Genomic DNA, 17,552 nt, shown 5'->3' on the forward strand with positions numbered 1-17,552 from the left:
CCTTGCTCTGACCCGGACGGTCCCACTGAGTTTTTTGCTCAGCCCGCGCGGACAGTCAAGGCTAAACGCCTTGAAGCTGCCTGTCGCTTTTATTTCGCTTCCTCGCCTAGTGTAATCGAACGTTCCACCCTATCCTCACCCTTCTGCTTATTGTCCGGGACGTTTCCGCGTGGCTCGATCTGTCCTGCGTGTCTGTCAATGTCTTGCGCACTGCTCCTGGCCGTGCTGGCTGCGCGGCTGGACGTAGCGTGGCTTCTGGTACTCGGGGATTCGGGCGTACGCCGATCCGGGACTTCACGAGTGGAGACCGTAGGGCTATCCTGGACAACTCCACTCGAGACCGTACCGATCGACCGCTCTCCCTTCTGGCTTGTTATACTTGGGATTCGGACACGCCGTTCCTTGACTTGACGAGTCAAAACCGTAGGGCTCTCCTGGACAACTCCACTCGAGACCGTACCGATCGACCGCTCTCCCTTCTGGCTTGTTATACTCGGGATTCTCCAGGCGTAACGCCAGGACTTAGTTGGTAGGGATAAGCAGCCCGCTTTGACCTAGCCGTGTGATGTCCTCTGGACCTCAGCTGCCTGCGTACAAATTCTGAGATTGCTGGTATCCCAATCCCGAATGTCTCGACGTAGCGATCATGCTCCCTGTAGGCTTCCACGGCGCTGCTTTTCCGACGACTCGACTTGTTGTAGCTCCCTTCTAGTTTATTTGGTTGACTGACTGTTCACATTGGTATCTTGACTGATTTTGACGGTTTGACTCCTCGCGATCGACTGATCCAGCTGCCAGCGCTCTGCGGCCCTATATATGGCCTCCGGGAACCGTTATTTCCCTTTTGCACACGGCCCGCTGAAACTCTCCACTCCGGGTTGAAAATCCGTGACTCCTGTTTGACCCACTTGTCCTGTACGCACAGCTTCCAACCGAGGTTCTGCCCAATGCTGCCTTCCCACTGGTTCCCGTGATGCATGTGGCACGCCTGTGTGACGTAAAACTTCTTCTCCAGGTCCAAAGTTCACGGCAGTCCAAAGTCCGGTGGACTTCCGTTATTCCCTTTTGCACAAGGCACTCTCGTTTGCCCGCCAAGTCTCTACTCTCTCATTCTCCGCTCCTGGGTCTCCAAACTCTCTTGTTCTCCATCCTTGGTCTCCAAACTCTCTTCTTCTCCAACCTTTGTCTCCAACCTTGGTCTTTAAGCTCTCTTCTTCTCCAACCTTCTTCTCCAAACTCTCTTCCTCTCCAACCTTGGTCTCCAAACTCTCTTCCTCTCCAAACGCTCCCCGCCGCGCCGTTAGTACGCGAATTCGCCGCGTATCTGGTAAGCGGCCGGCCATCTGTCGCTGCTGCTGCTTAGATTTTTGGGGAATTATTCAACTCCTAACATTCCCTCCCTACCTCGTGAAACATTTAAAAACTCGTTCCTACTCTCCGGCGTGTCCTTGCAAATCCTTTTAACTCCAGTGAGTTTCTACAGCGCTGGTCATCCTTCTCGTAGCAACTTCAAATCTCCCGCGCCAATCCTCCATCTGTTCCGACTGGGCATCGATACCCATCAGCTATCGATAACACAGCGGGGCTCCCCATGATATCGATACCCATCAGCTACCGATATCGCTGGGGCGGCGATGCCACTTGCTCGCTGCGATATTCACCATGAACTACGTTTCCATATTGCGTGTGCCCATCGATCGCACTATCATCCAGTGCCAAACGACCGCCTATCGAGGCGACCCCTTCCCTGGGTCATGGTGATTTCGCAACTTTCATAGGAAAATTTTCGAATTTCTTTACTCCTTTCTACCCCAACCTTTCTCTGTCCTTTCACTCTTTCTCGCCCTTCCGTCGTCCTCAGTCGGCTGAGCCTAGTTCCACGCTAGCAACACTCGAGACCGGGTGCGGAGAGGACTTCGCATCTGCCTCGCAGCAGGTAAGTACTGTGGTGTTTGTTTTCTGCTTCCTGCATTAAACCCCTTTGCATTTCAGGTTGCTGGAGCCGCCATGTATGCCCCTCTCCGTAGTCAAACTCCACCACGCGATCCTCGAACACGCGGCGCTCGAAGCACCAGAGATGTAAGTTTTGACGAAGGCACCATCGAGAGGAGTGCGCTTCTTATAGCTGGCCTCCAAAAAATCGTCGCCCTTCCAGCCCGTCTTGTTCTGGTCTGATCCCTTTGTGTTCTTGTCGTTCTCGTATTTCCTTACACCTTTGTAGTTGCCCTGTAGTATCCTTGGAGATGCCTTGGATTTATCTTATCGAGTCATTGTAGTTATTTCGTAGTATCCTTGGCGAGTTCCTGGAGTTATCCTTGGAGTCACTTCGTAGTAGCCTGTTGCCTGCTGTCGTGGGACTCGGTTAGGTTGCGACCATTGGTCATTTCCCCGTGTCTCCTGGCTGCAGTCTCTTCACATCTTCTGCATTTTACCTGCGTTGGTGATGCCGACTTGGTCTTCGAGAATTTGTTTTCTTGCGTAAACACTTTTTCGTTCCTTTTCGAGTTCTTCGTACTCAACTGCTCATATCATCTGCGTGTCCAGGTCCGTAGACTTGGGGTGCAGTTTTCCTTGACGGTCTCTTTCGCAGAATAAGTAGCCTCACCATCGTCTGCATGTCGATCATGTAGTCTTTGAACGACTCGCTGAAGCTTTGCTTCCGTTGCCTGACCTGATCCGCCAGTCTGGTGAAAAAGTCTCTCGGCAGAAACTATGAGTAGAAGCTATCTATGAACTCCGCCCAGGTTTTCCACTGTTTGTTGTTGGCGATGAACCACTTAAAAGCCCTTCCCTTAAGCAATTAAGGCGTCGCTCAGGGAATCATGTTTAAATCCAAGCCGTATGTGTTGGCGGACCATTCCACCTGCTCCAGGAACTCAAACGGTTTTTCCGCACCGTCGAACCAGGACGAACATTCTCGGACTTGTTAAGCGATCCTTGCATAGACTTACTGACTGGGTCTCGAGATCAGCGGTGTTATTTTCCTCTCTCGGCTTGACTTTCACCTGTGTGCCTCTTTGTGTAAGTTGTCAACGCTCAGGCTTGCCACTAGGTTGTCCCTTTCGGCGTTCGTTAACGTGATGCTTGGGTCGGCTTTGTCGTGGTATGTCGCTTCCAGCTCGGCCCAGATGTCGACGAGTTGTGGGTCATTAACCGTTTCTCTGTAATACTCGGATAATGCCTTTCGTATGTCTTCTAATCTGCCGTAGGGCGACATTAAGCCTCTGTTCGACATTGGCGAAGTCCTCCTTTTCAAGCCGGTAGATCCACTTTTTTCCCATTCTGTTTAAGTTGCTTTCACTGCTGGGACAACACCTTGGGCGCCAGAGGTAACGAACTGTATTTTGTGGTCCGCTCGCTACGAGATTCGTGCGGCCAGCTCAGTAGATTGTGTGTTTGTCCCATTAAATTTATATAAGCCTGACCGCCCAGTAGCTCAGGGAGAAAGCACAGAATTTACGGGTTCGTAGTGGGTTTATTGCGGGTATATGCTCTGTCCCGGATGGTCCCACTGAGGTTTCTGCTCAGCCCGCGCGGACAGTCAAGGCTAAACGCCTGGAAGCTGCCTTTCGCTTTACTTCGCCTCCTCGCCTAGTGTCAACGAACGTTCCTCCCAAGCCTCACTTTTCTGCTTATTGTCCGGGACGTTTCCGCGTGGCTCGATCTGTCCTGCGTGTCTGTCGTGATGTGGTGGCTGGCTTGCTGCTGACAATGTCTTGCGCACTGCTCCTGGCTGCGCGGCTGGACGTAGCGTGGCTTCTGGTACTCGGGGATTCGGGCGTACGCCGATCCGGGACTTCACGAGTCGAGACCGTAGGGCTATCCTGGACAACTCCACTCGAGACCGTACCGATCGACCGCTCTCCCTTCTGGCTTGTTATTCTCGGGATTCTACAGGCGTAACGCCAGGACTTAGTTGATAGGGATAAAGACCTCAGATACCTGCGTCTCAATTCAGAGATTCCTGTTACCCCAATCCCGAATGTCTCGACGTAGCGATCTTGCTCCCTGTGAGCTCCCACGGCGCTGCTTTTTCGACGACTCGACTTGTTGTAGCTCCCTTGTAGTTTATTTGGTTAACTGACTGTTCACATTGGTATCTTGACTGATCTTGACAGTTTGACTCCTCGTGATCGACTGATCCAGCTGCCAGTGCTCTGCGACTTTATAAAGGGCCTCCGTGAACCGATATTTCCCTTTTGCACACGCCCCGCTGAAACTCTCCACTCCGGGTCGAAAGTCCGTGACTCCTGTTTAACCCACTTGTCCTTTACGCACAGCTTCCAACCGAGGTTCTGCCGAGATGTGGCACTTCTTCTCCCGTTCCAAAGTTCACCGCAGAGTCCAAAGTCCGGTGGACTTCCGTTATCCCCTTTTGCACAAGGCACTCTCGCTCTGCCCGCCAAGTCTCCACTCTCTCATTCTCCGCTCCTGGGTCTCCAAACTCTCTTGTTCTCCATCCTTGATCTCCAAACTCTCTTCCTCTCCAACCTTTGTCTCCAACCTTGGTCTCCAAGCTCTCCTCTTCTCCAACCTTGTTCTCCAAACTCTGTTCCTCTCCAACCTTGGTCTCTAAACTCTCTTCCTCTCCATTCGCTCCTCGCCGCGCCGTTAGTACGCGAATTCGCCGCGTATCTGGTAAGCGGCCGGCCATCTGTTGCTGCTGCTGCTTAGATTTATGGGGAGTTAGTCAACTCCTCACATTCCCCCCTACCACGGGTGTCCTTGCAAATCCTTTTTACTCCATTGAGTTTCTACAGCGCTGGTCATCCTTCTCGTAGCCACTTTAAGTCGGCCGCGCCAATCCTCCATCTGTTCCGACTGGGCATCGATACCCATCAGCTATTGATAACACAGCGGGGCTCCCCATGATATCGATACCCATCAGCTACCGATATCGCTGGGGCGGCGTTGCTTGCTCGCTGCGATATTCACCATGAACATTCAGTGCCAAACGACCGCCTATCGAGGCGACCCCTTCCCTGGGCCATGGTTATTTCGCAACTTTCATAGGAAAGTTTTCGAATTTCTATACTCCTTTCTCCCAACATTTCTCTCTTCTTTCATTCTTTCTCGCCCTTCCGTCGTCCTCAGTTGGCTGAGCCTGGTTCCACGCTAGCAACACTCGAGACCGGGTGCGGAGAGGACTTCGCATCTGCCTCGCAGCAGGTAAGTACTTTGGTGTTTGTTTTCTGCTTCCTGCATTAAGCCCATTTGCATTTCAGGTTGCTGGAGCCGCCATGTATGCCCCTCTCCGTAGTCAAACTCCACCACGCGATCCTCAAACAAGCGGCCCTTGAAAGCACCAGAAATGGAAGCCTTGACGAAGGCACCATCGCTGGGAGTGCGCTTCTTATCGCTGGCCTCCAAAAGATCGTCGCCCTTGCAGTCCGTCTTTGGACGCCCTGGTCTGATCCCTTTATGTTCTTGTCGTTCTCGTATTTCCTTGCACCTTTGTAGTTGCCCTATAGTATCCTTGGAGATGCCATAGATTTATCTTATCGAGTCCTTGTAGTTATTTCGTAACATCCTTAGCGTCCCTGGAGTTATCCTTGGAGTCACTTCGTAGTAGCCTGTTGCCTTCTGTCGTGGGACTCGGTTAGGTGGCGACCATTGGTCGTTTCCCCGTGTCTCCTGGCTGCTGTCACTTCACATCTTCTGCATGTTTCCTCCGTTGGTGATGCCGACTTGCGAAAACACTTCCCGTTCCTTTTCGAGTTCTTCGTACTCATCTCATATCATCTGCGTGTCCAGGTCCGACACTTTGTACGCCCTTAGACAGATCCTTAGACTTGGGGTGCAGTTTTCCTTGATGATCCTTAGGGTCTCTCGCAGAATAAGTGGCCTCACCATCGTCAGCATGTCGATCATGTAGTCTTTGAACGACTCGCTGAAGCCCTGCTTCCGTTGCCTGACCTGATCCGCCAGTCTGGTGAAAAAGTCTCTCCGCAGAGAGTATGTGTAGAAGCTATCTATGAACTCCGCCCAGGTTTTCCATTGTTTGTTGTTGGCGATGAACCACTTAGAAGCCCTTTCCTTAAGCAATTCCGACATCGCTCAGGGAATCATATCTAAATCCAAGCCTTATGTGTTGGCGGACCATTTCACCTGCTCCAGGAATTTAAACGGTTTTTCCGCACCGTCGAACCTTTTTTTTTCAAAAAAAAGGAACATTTTTTTTTTGCTGAATCCTAAAGTATATCCCCTAGAGAACATTTTCCCGAATTTTCATAGAGATCCGAATAATAGTTCGACGATGACTTGTAAGTTTGTCTGCTCGACTTCAATAGTTGCATATACTCAACGTAAAACTTTGAATGCGATTATCTCAAAGTCGTGTTTTTCCAAAAGTGCCTTTGCTGTGGCCGTGATTGCACAATAACTATTTGATCGATCTTCTTCATTTTTTTTCTAAATTATTCGTAATGATTGTGCCGGGTTCGTGATCGATTCAGTTTTTATGCAACAATTTTGATTTTGCAGATCAGAATTTTTTAATAAAATTTTTAGAACTCGAAAAATCAACTTTTTGGAAAAATCGTATTCTTGAAAATAATCGTTCACGAACTGGAAATAATACTATACTAATAAAAAATTTTTGGTTTTTAGATACCAGTTGACCTGCAGGACTTCCATCGTGGTAAACTTCGTAAATTATTTATATTTTTTTAAGAACAAATGCTTGTTGTTTCGATAAAAACATATACTATCAATAAATAATAACTTCAGTGTCATAAAAAAATTGCTACATACCTGAAAAAAAATCCAAAGTTCCCTCAATTTTTTCGCTCAAAAAGGTATATAACCCCTTAAGCGATCCTTGCATAGTCTGATTGACTGGGTCTCAAGATCAGCGCTGTTATTTACCTGTCTTGGCTTGACTTTCTCATGTGTGCCTCTTTTTGTAAGTTGTCAACGCTCATGCTTGCTACTAGGTTGTCCCTTTCGGCGTTTGTTAACGTGATGCTTGGGTCGGCTTTGTGTGGTATGTAGCTTCCAGCTCGGCCCAGATTTCGACGAGTTGTGGGTCTCCTTTCTCATGTCTTCTAATCTGCCGTCCAGAGCGACATAAAGCCTCTGGGCGACATTGGCGAAGTCCTCTTTTTTAAGCCGGTAGATCCACTTCTTTCCCATTCTGTTTAAGTTGCTTTCACTGCTGGGACAATCACGTTGGGCGCCAGATGTAACGAACTGATTTTTGTGGTCTGCTTGCTACGTTGCCACTTGCTCGCTGCGATATTCACCATGAACTACGTTTCCATTTTGCGTGTGCCCATCGATCGCACTATCATCCAGTGCCAAACGACTGCCTATCGAGGCGACCCCCTCCCTGGGTCATGGTGATTTCGCAACTTTCATAGGAAAGTTTTCGAATTTCTTTACTCCTTTCTACCCCAACCTTTCTCTCTCCTTTCATTTTTTATCGCCCTTCCGTCGTCCTCAGTTGGCTGAGCCTGTTTCCACGCTAGCAACACTCGAGACCGGGTGCGGAGAGGACTTCGCATTTGCCTTGCAGCAGGTAAGTACTGTGGTGTTTGTTTTATGCTTCCTGCATTAAACCCCTTTGCATTTCAGGTTGCTGGAGCCGCCATGTATGCCCCTCTCCGTAGTCAAACTCCACCACGCGATCTTCAAACTCGCGGCCCTCGAAAGCACCAGAAATGTAAGCCTTGACGAAGGCACCATCGCTGGGAGTGCGCTTCTTATCGCTGGCCTCCAAAAGATCATCGCCCTTCCCGGCCGTCTTTGGACGCCCTGGTCTGATCCCTTTGTGTTCTTGTCGTTCTCGTATTTCCTTGCACCTTTGTAGTTGCCCTGTAGTATCCTTAAAGATGCCATGGATTTATCTTATCGAGTCCTTGTAGAAATTTCGTAGTATCCTTGGCGAGTCCTTGGAGTTATCCTTGGAGTCACTTCGTAGTAGCCTGTCGCCTGCTGTCGGTTAGGTTGCGACCATTGGTCGTTTTCCCGTGTCTCCTGGCTGCTGTCTCTTCACATCTTCTGCATGTTTCCTGCGTTGGTGATGCCGACTAAGACTTCGAGAATTTTTTTTCTTGCGTAAACACTTCCCGTTCCTTTTCGAGTTCTTCGTACTTATCTGCTCATATCATCTGCGTGTCCATGTCCGACACTTTGTACGCCCTTAGACAGATCCTTAGACTTGGGGTGCCGTTCTCCTTGATGATCCTTATGGTCTCTTTCGCAGAATAAGTGGCCTCACCATCGTATGCATATCGATCATGTAGTCTTTGAACGACTCGCTGAAGCCCTGCTTCCGTTGGCTGAGCTGATCCGCCAGTCTGGTGAAAAAGTCTCTCGGCAGAAACTATGTGTAGAAGCTATCTATGAACTCCGCCCAGGTTTTCCATGGTTTTTTGTTGGCGATGAACCACTTAAAAGCCCTTCCCTTAAGCAATTCCGGCATCGCTCAGGGAATGATGTCTAAATCCAAGCCGTATGTGTTGGCGGACCATTCCACCTGCTAGGGGAACTCGAACGGTTTTTCCGCACCGTCGAACCAGGACGACCATTCTCGGACCTAGGTCTCGAGATCAGCGCTGTTATTTTTCTGTCTTGGCTTGACTTTCTCCTGTGTGTAAGTCTTTTTGTAAGTTGTCAAAGCTCAGGCGTGCCACTAGGTTGTCCCTTTCGGCGTTTGTTAACGTGTCGGGACGGCTATGTCGTGGTATGTAGCTTTCACCTCGGCCCAGATGTCGACGAGCTGTGGGTCATTAACCCTTTCTCAGTAATACTCGGATAATTCAATTCTTATGTCTTCTAATCTGCCGTCCAGGGCGACATTAAGCCTCTGTGCAACATTGGCGAATTCCTCCTTTTCAAGCCGGTAGATCCACTTCATTGCCATTCTGTTTAAGTTGCTTTCGCTGCTGGGACAATCACGCGCCAGAGGTAACGAACTGATTTTTGTGGTCGGCTTGCTACGAGATTCGTGCGGCTAGCTCAGTAGATTGTGTGTTCGTCCCACCAAATTTATTACCGCCCAGTAGCTCAGTGAGAAAGTACAGAATTCACGGGTTCGTAGTGGGTTTATTGCGGAAATATTAATTTAAATGACTTGGTAGCTTGGTTGGCCTTTATATCGCCAGTTGTGGCCATCGGTATCTCCGACGGTCCTGGTTGTCTCGACGACCTCTCGCCTCGTTGTCTCAGTGCTCCAGTCCTGTAGCTCCCTGAAGATCATTGAAGCTCCCTGAAGATGCTCGCTCGGTGCTCGTCTTTGACGCGCTGATTCGGTGACTGCTTATGACGACTCGGACTCGCGACGGGGTAAACCGAGCGGCCTTAGGGAAGCGTCACCGTTCTCAGACTAGGGTGAACAGGTGCTACACTCTCCAGGATCACTCCTTTCAACACACCGCCGGTTGTCCGTTGCTCTGTCCCGGATGGTCCCACTGAGGTCTCTGCTCAGCCCGCGCGGACAGTCAAGGCCAAACGCCTGGAAGCTGCCTCTAGTGTCAACGAACGTTCCTCCCAAGCTTCACCCTTCTGCTTATTGTCCGGGACGTTTCCGCGTGCCTCGATCTGTCCTCCGTGTCTGTCGTGATGTGGTGGCTGGCTTGCTGCTGACAATGTCTTGCGCACTGCTCCTGGCCGTGCTGGCTGCGCGGCTGGACGTATCGTGGCTTCTGGTACTCGGGAAATTGGGCGTACGCCGATCCGGGACTTCACGAGTCGAGACCGTAGGGCTATCCTGGACAACTCCACTCGAGACCGTACCGATCGACCGCTCTCCCTTCTGGCTTTTTATACTCGGGATTCTACAGGCATAACGCCAGGACTAAGTTGATACTACCTGCTACCTGCGTCTCAATTCAGAGATTCCTGGTATCCCAATCCCGAATGCCTCGACGTAGCGATCTTGCTCCCTGTAGGCTCCCACGTCGCTGCTTTTCCGACGACTCGACTTGTTGCAGCTCCCTTGTAGTTTATTTTGTTGACTGACTGTTCACATTGGTATCTTGACTGATTTTGACGGTTTGACTCCTCGTGATCGAATGATCCAGCTGCCAGCGCTCTGCGGCCTTATATAGGGCCTCCGGGAACCGTTATTTCCCTTTTGCACACGGCCTTCTGAAACTCTCCACTCCGGGTCGAAAGTCCGTGACTTCTGATTGACCCACTTTTCCTTTAAGTACAGCTTCCAACCGAGCTTCTGCCTAATGCTGCCGTCCCGCTGGTTCCCGTGATGCTTGTGGCACGCCTGTGTGCCGCTCCGCTGCCGAGATGTGGCACTTCTTCTCCCGGTCCAAAGTTCACGGCAGAGTCCAAGGTCCGGTGGACTTCCGTTATCCCCTTTTGCACACGGCCCTCTCGCTCTGCCCGCCAAGTCTCCACTCTCTCATTCTCCGCTCCTGGGTCTCCAAACTCTCTTGTTCTCCATCCTTGGTCTCCAAACTCTCTTCTTCTCCAACCTTTGTCTCCAACCTTGGTCTCCAAGCTCTCTTCTTCTCCAACCTTGTCCTCCAAACTCTCTTCCTCTCCAACCTTGGTCTCCAAACTCTCTTCCTCTCCAACCGCTCATCGCCGCGCCGTTAGTACGCGAATTCGCCGCGTATCTGGTAAGCGGCCGGCCGTCTGTCGCTGCTGAAGCTCAGATTTGTGGGGAGTTATTCAACTCCTCACATTCCCCCCTACCTCATAAAACATTTAAGAACTCGTTCCTACTCTCCGGCGTGTCCCTGCAAATCCTTTTAACTCCATTGAGTTTCTACAGCGCTGGTCATCCTTCTCGTAGCAACTTCAAATCTCCCGCGCCAATCCTCCATCTGTTCCGACTGGGCATCGATACCCATCAGCTATCGATAACACAGCGGGGCTCCCCATGATATCGATACCCATCAGCTACCGATATCGTTGGGCGGCATTGCCACTTGCCCGCTGCGATATTCACCATGAACTACGTTTCCATTTTGCGTGTGCCCATCGATCGCACTATCATCCAGTGCCAAACGACTGCCTATCGAGGCGACCCCCTCCCTGGGTCATGGTGATTTCGCAACTTTCATAGGAAAGTTTTCGAATTTCTTTACTCCTTTCTACCCCAACCTTTCTCTCTCCTTTCATTCTTTCTCGCCCTTCCGTCGTCCTCAGTCGGCTGAGCCTGGTTCCACGCTAGCAACACTCGAGACCGGGTGCGGAGAGGACTTCGCATCTGCCTCGCAGCAGGTAAGTACTGTGGTGTTTGTTTTCTGCTTCCTGAATTAAACCCCTTTGCATTTCAGGTTGCTGGAGCCGCCATGTATGCCCCTCTCCGTAGTCAAACTCCACCACGCGATCCTCGAACACGCGGCCCTCGAAAGCACCAGAAATGTAAGTTTTGACGAAGGCACCATCGCTGGGATTACGCTTCTTATCGCTGGCCTCCAAAAGATCATCACCCTTCCCGGCCGTCTTTGGACGCCCTGGTCTGATCCCTTTGTGTTCTTGTAGTTCTCGTATTTCCTTGCACCTTTGTAGTTGCCCTGTAGTATCCTTGGAGATGCCATGGATTTATCTTATCGAGTCCTTGTAGTTATTTCGTAGTATCCTTGGCGAGTCCCTGGAGTTATCCTTGGAGTCACTTCGTAGTAGCCTGTTGCCTGCTGTCGTGGGACTCGGTTAGGTGCCGACCATTGGTCGTTTCCCCGTGTCTCCTGGTTGCTGTCTCTTTACATCTTCTGCATGTGTGCCTCTTTTTGTAAGTTGTCAACGCTCAGGCTTGCTACTAGGTTGTCCCTTTCGGCGTTTGTTAACGTGATGCTTGGGTCGGCTTTGTCGTGGTATGTAGCTTTCACCTCGGCCCAGATGTCGACGAGTTGTGGGTCATTAACCGTTTCTCAGTAATACTCAGATAATGCCATTCTTATGTCTTCTAATCTGCCGTCCAGGGCGACATTAAGCCTCTGTGCAACATTGGCGAATTCCTCCTTTTCAAGCCGGTAGATCCACTTCTTTCCCATTCTGTTTAAGTTGCTTTCACTGCTGGGACAGTCACGTTGGGCGCCAGAGGTAACGAACTGATTTTTGTGGTCTGCTTGCTACGTTGCCACTTGCTCGCTGCGATATTCACCATGAACTACGTTTCCATTTTGCGTGTGCCCATCGATCGCACTATCATCCAGTGCCAAACGACTGCCTATCGAGGCGACCCCCTCCCTGGGTCATGGTGATTTCGCAACTTTCATAGGAAAGTTTTCGAATTTCTTTACTCCTTTCTACCCCAACCTTTCTCTCTCCTTTCATTTTTTATCGCCCTTCCGTCGTCCTCAGTTGGCTGAGCCTGTTTCCACGCTAGCAACACTCGAGACCGGGTGCGGAGAGGACTTCGCATTTGCCTTGCAGCAGGTAAGTACTGTGGTGTTTGTTTTATGCTTCCTGCATTAAACCCCTTTGCATTTCAGGTTGCTGGAGCCGCCATGTATGCCCCTCTCCGTAGTCAAACTCCACCACGCGATCTTCAAACTCGCGGCCCTCGAAAGCACCAGAACTGTAAGCCTTGACGAAGGCACCATCGCTGGGAGTGCGCTTCTTATCGCTGGCCTCCAAAAGATCATCGCCCTTCCCGGCCGTCTTTGGACGCCCTGGTCTGATCCCTTTGTGTTCTTGTCGTTCTCGTATTTCCTTGCACCTTTGTAGTTGCCCTGTAGTATCCTTAAAGATGCCATGGATTTATCTTATCGAGTCCTTGTAGAAATTTCGTAGTATCCTTGGCGAGTCCTTGGAGTTATCCTTGGAGTCACTTCGTAGTAGCCTGTCGCCTGCTGTCGGTTAGGTTGCGACCATTGGTCGTTTTCCCGTGTCTCCTGGCTGCTGTCTCTTCACATCTTCTGCATGTTTCCTGCGTTGGTGATGCCGACTAAGACTTCGAGAATTTTTTTTCTTGCGTAAACACTTCCCGTTCCTTTTCGAGTTCTTCGTACTTATCTGCTCATATCATCTGCGTGTCCATGTCCGACACTTTGTACGCCCTTAGACAGATCCTTAGACTTGGGGTGCCGTTCTCCTTGATGATCCTTATGGTCTCTTTCGCAGAATAAGTGGCCTCACCATCGTATGCATATCGATCATGTAGTCTTTGAACGACTCGCTGAAGCCCTGCTTCCGTTGGCTGAGCTGATCCGCCAGTCTGGTGAAAAAGTCTCTCGGCAGAAACTATGTGTAGAAGCTATCTATGAACTCCGCCCAGGTTTTCCATGGTTTTTTGTTGGCGATGAACCACTTAAAAGCCCTTCCCTTAAGCAATTCCGGCATCGCTCAGGGAATGATGTCTAAATCCAAGCCGTATGTGTTGGCGGACCATTCCACCTGCTAGGGGAACTCGAACGGTTTTTCCGCACCGTCGAACCAGGACGACCATTCTCGGACCTAGGTCTCGAGATCAGCGCTGTTATTTTTCTGTCTTGGCTTGACTTTCTCCTGTGTGTAAGTCTTTTTGTAAGTTGTCAACGCTCAGGCGTGCCACTAGGTTGTCCCTTTCGGCGTTTGTTAACGTGTCGGGACGGCTTTGTCGTGGTATGTAGCTTTCACCTCGGCCCAGATGTCGACGAGCTGTGGGTCATTAACCCTTTCTCAGTAATACTCGGATAATTCAATTCTTATGTCTTCTAATCTGCCGTCCAGGGCGACATTAAGCCTCTGTGCAACATTGGCGAATTCCTCCTTTTCAAGCCGGTAGATCCACTTCATTGCCATTCTGTTTAAGTTGCTTTCGCTGCTGGGACAATCACGCGCCAGAGGTAACGAACTGATTTTTGTGGTCGGCTTGCTACGAGATTCGTGCGGCTAGCTCAGTAGATTGTGTGTTCGTCCCACCAAATTTATTACCGCCCAGTAGCTCAGTGAGAAAGTACAGAATTCACGGGTTCGTAGTGGGTTTATTGCGGAAATATTAATTTAAATGACTTGGTAGCTTGGTTGGCCTTTATATCGCCAGTTGTGGCCATCGGTATCTCCGACGGTCCTGGTTGTCTCGACGACCTCTCGCCTCGTTGTCTCAGTGCTCCAGTCCTGTAGCTCCCTGAAGATCATTGAAGCTCCCTGAAGATGCTCGCTCGGTGCTCGTCTTTGACGCGCTGATTCGGTGACTGCTTATGACGACTCGGACTCGCGACGGGGTAAACCGAGCGGCCTTAGGGAAGCGTCACCGTTCTCAGACTAGGGTGAACAGGTGCTACACTCTCCAGGATCACTCCTTTCAACACACCGCCGGTTGTCCGTTGCTCTGTCCCGGATGGTCCCACTGAGGTCTCTGCTCAGCCCGCGCGGACAGTCAAGGCCAAACGCCTGGAAGCTGCCTCTCGCTTTACTTCGCTTCCTCGCCTAGTGTCAACGAACGTTCCTCCCAAGCTTCACCCTTCTGCTTATTGTCCGGGACGTTTCCGCGTGCCTCGATCTGTCCTCCGTGTCTGTCGTGATGTGGTGGCTGGCTTGCTGCTGACAATGTCTTGCGCACTGCTCCTGGCCGTGCTGGCTGCGCGGCTGGACGTATCGTGGCTTCTGGTACTCGGGAAATTGGGCGTACGCCGATCCGGGACTTCACGAGTCGAGACCGTAGGGCTATCCTGGACAACTCCACTCGAAACCGTACCGATCGACCGCTCTCCCTTCTGGCTTTTTATACTCGGGATTCTACAGGCATAACGCCATGACTAAGTTGATACTACCTGCTACCTGCGTCTCAATTCAGAGATTCCTGGTATCCCAATCCCGAATGCCTCGACGTAGCGATCTTGCTCCCTGTAGGCTCCCACGTCGCTGCTTTTCCGACGACTCGACTTGTTGCAGCTCCCTTGTAGTTTATTTTGTTGACTGACTGTTCACATTGGTATCTTGACTGATTTTGACGGTTTGACTCCTCGTGATCGAATGATCCAGCTGCCAGCGCTCTGCGGCCTTATATAGGGCCTCCGGGAACCGTTATTTCCCTTTTGCACACGGCCTTCTGAAACTCTCCACTCCGGGTCGAAAGTCCGTGACTTCTGATTGACCCACTTTTCCTTTAAGTACAGCTTCCAACCGAGCTTCTGCCTAATGCTGCCGTCCCGCTGGTTCCCGTGATGCTTGTGGCACGCCTGTGTGCCGCTCCGCTGCCGAGATGTGGCACTTCTTCTCCCGGTCCAAAGTTCACGGCAGAGTCCAAGGTCCGGTGGACTTCCGTTATCCCCTTTTGCACACGGCCCTCTCGCTCTGCCCGCCAAGTCTCCACTCTCTCATTCTCCGCTCCTGGGTCTCCAAACTCTCTTGTTCTCCATCCTTGGTCTCCAAACTCTCTTCTTCTCCAACCTTTGTCTCCAACCTTGGTCTCCAAGCTCTCTTCTTCTCCAACCTTGTTCTCCAAACTCTCTTCCTCTCCAACCTTGGTCTCCAAACTCTCTTCCTCTCCAACCGCTCATCGCCGCGCCGTTAGTACGCGAATTCGCCGCGTATCTGGTAAGCGGCCGGCCGTCTGTCGCTGCTAAAGCTCAGATTTGTGGGGAGTTATTCAACTCCTCACATTCCCCTTTACCTCGGGAAACATTTAAGAACTCGTTCCTACTCTCCGGCGTGTCCCTGCAAATCCTTTTAACTCCATTGAGTTTCTACAGCGCTGGTCATCCTTCTCGTAGCAACTTCAAATCTCCCGCGCCAATCCTCCATCTGTTCCGACTGGGCATCGATACCCATCAGCTATCGATAACACAGCGGGGCTCCCCATGATATCGATACCCATCAGCTACCGATATCGTTGGGCGGCATTGCCACTTGCCCGCTGCGATATTCACCATGAACTACGATTCCATTTTGCGTGTGCCCATCGATCGCACTATCATCCAGTGCCAAACGACTGCCTATCGAGGCGACCCCCTCCCTGGGTCATGGTGATTTCGCAACTTTCATAGGAAAGTTTTCGAATTTCTTTACTCCTTTCTACCCCAACCTTTCTCTCTCCTTTCATTCTTTCTCGCCCTTCCGTCGTCCTCAGTCGGCTGAGCCTGGTTCCACGCTAGCAACACTCGAGACCGGGTGCGGAGAGGACTTCGCATCCGCCTCGCAGCAGGTAAGTACTGTGGTGTTTGTTTTCTGCTTCCTGAATTAAACCCCTTTGCATTTCAGGTTGCTGGAGCCGCCATGTATGCCCCTCTCCGTAGTCAAACTCCACCACGCGATCCTCGAACACGCGGCCCTCGAAAGCACCAGAAATGTAAGTTTTGACGAAGGCACCATCGCTGGGATTACGCTTCTTATCGCTGGCCTCCAAAAGATCATCACCCTTCCCGGCCGTCTTTGGACGCCCTGGTCTGATCCCTTTGTGTTCTTGTAGTTCTCGTATTTCCTTGCACCTTTGTAGTTGCCCTGTAGTATCCTTGGAGATGCCATGGATTTATCTTATCGAGTCCTTGTAGTTATTTCGTAGTATCCTTGGCGAGTCCCTGGAGTTATCCTTGGAGTCACTTCGTAGTAGCCTGTTGCCTGCTGTCGTGGGACTCGGTTAGGTGCCGACCATTGGTCGTTTCCCCGTGTCTCCTGGTTGCTGTCTCTTTACATCTTCTGCATGTGTGCCTCTTTTTGTAAGTTGTCAACGCTCAGGCTTGCTACTAGGTTGTCCCTTTCGGCGTTTGTTAACGTGATGCTTGGGTCGGCTTTGTCGTGGTATGTAGCTTTCACCTCGGCCCAGATGTCGACGAGTTGTGGGTCATTAACCGTTTCTCAGTAATACTCAGATAATGCCATTCTTATGTCTTCTAATCTGCCGTCCAGGGCGACATTAAGCCTCTGTGCAACATTGGCGAATTCCTCCTTTTCAAGCCGGTAGATCCACTTCTTTCCCATTCTGTTTAAATTGCTTTCACTGCTGGGACAATCACGTTGGGCGCCAGAGGTAACGAACTGATTTTTGTGGTCTGCTTGCTACGAGATTCGTGCGGCTAGCTCAGTAGATTGTGTGTTCGTCCCACCAAATTTATTACCGCCCAGTAGCTCAGTGAGAAAGTACAGAATTCACGGGTTCGTAGTGGGTTTATTGCTTAGCTTGGTTGGCCTTTATATCGCCAGTTGTGGCCTTCGGTATCTCCGACGGTCCTGGTTGTCTCGACGACCTCTCGCCTCGTTGTCTCAGTGCTCCAGTCCTGTAGCTCCCTGAAGATCATTGAAGCTCCCTGAAGATGCTCGCTCGGTGCTCGTCTTTGACGCGCTGATTCGGTGACTGCTTATGACGACTCGGACTCGCGACGGGATAAACCGTGCGGCCTTAGGGAAGCGTCACCGATCTCAGACTAGGGTGAACATGTGCTACACTCTCCAGGATCACTCCTTTCAACACACCGCCGGTTGTCCGTTGCTCTGTCCCGGATGGTCCCACTGAGGTCTCTGCTCAGCCCGCGCGGACAGTCAAGGCCAAACGCCTGGAAGCTGCCTCTCGCTTTACTTCGCTTCCTCGCCTAGTGTCAACGAACGTTCCTCCCAAGCTTCACCCTTCTGCCTATTGTCCGGGACGTTTCCGCGTGCCTCGATCTGTCCTCCGTGTCTGTCGTGATGTGGTGGCTGGCTTGCTGCTGACAATGTCTTGCGCACTG

The 17,552-nt window shown here is 51.0% G+C and overlaps 1 protein-coding gene across 1 annotated transcript in view; it reads right to left on the bottom strand.

Moving 5' to 3' along the window:
* Positions 1-1,343, bottom strand: part of LOC139355123 (uncharacterized) — a 49,430-nt gene extending 48,087 nt beyond the window's left edge. The window contains exon 1 of the mRNA XM_070999447.1: positions 1,194-1,343. Coding sequence (XP_070855548.1) covers positions 1,194-1,343 — 150 coding nt within the window. The remainder of the gene's footprint in view (positions 1-1,193) is intronic.
* Positions 1,344-17,552: the final 16,209 nt, after the last annotated feature.

Source organism: Drosophila suzukii, unplaced genomic scaffold (assembly GCF_043229965.1).
Source record: "Drosophila suzukii unplaced genomic scaffold, CBGP_Dsuzu_IsoJpt1.0 scf_9, whole genome shotgun sequence".
In the NCBI taxonomy this organism is placed as follows: Eukaryota; Metazoa; Arthropoda; class Insecta; order Diptera; family Drosophilidae; genus Drosophila; species Drosophila suzukii.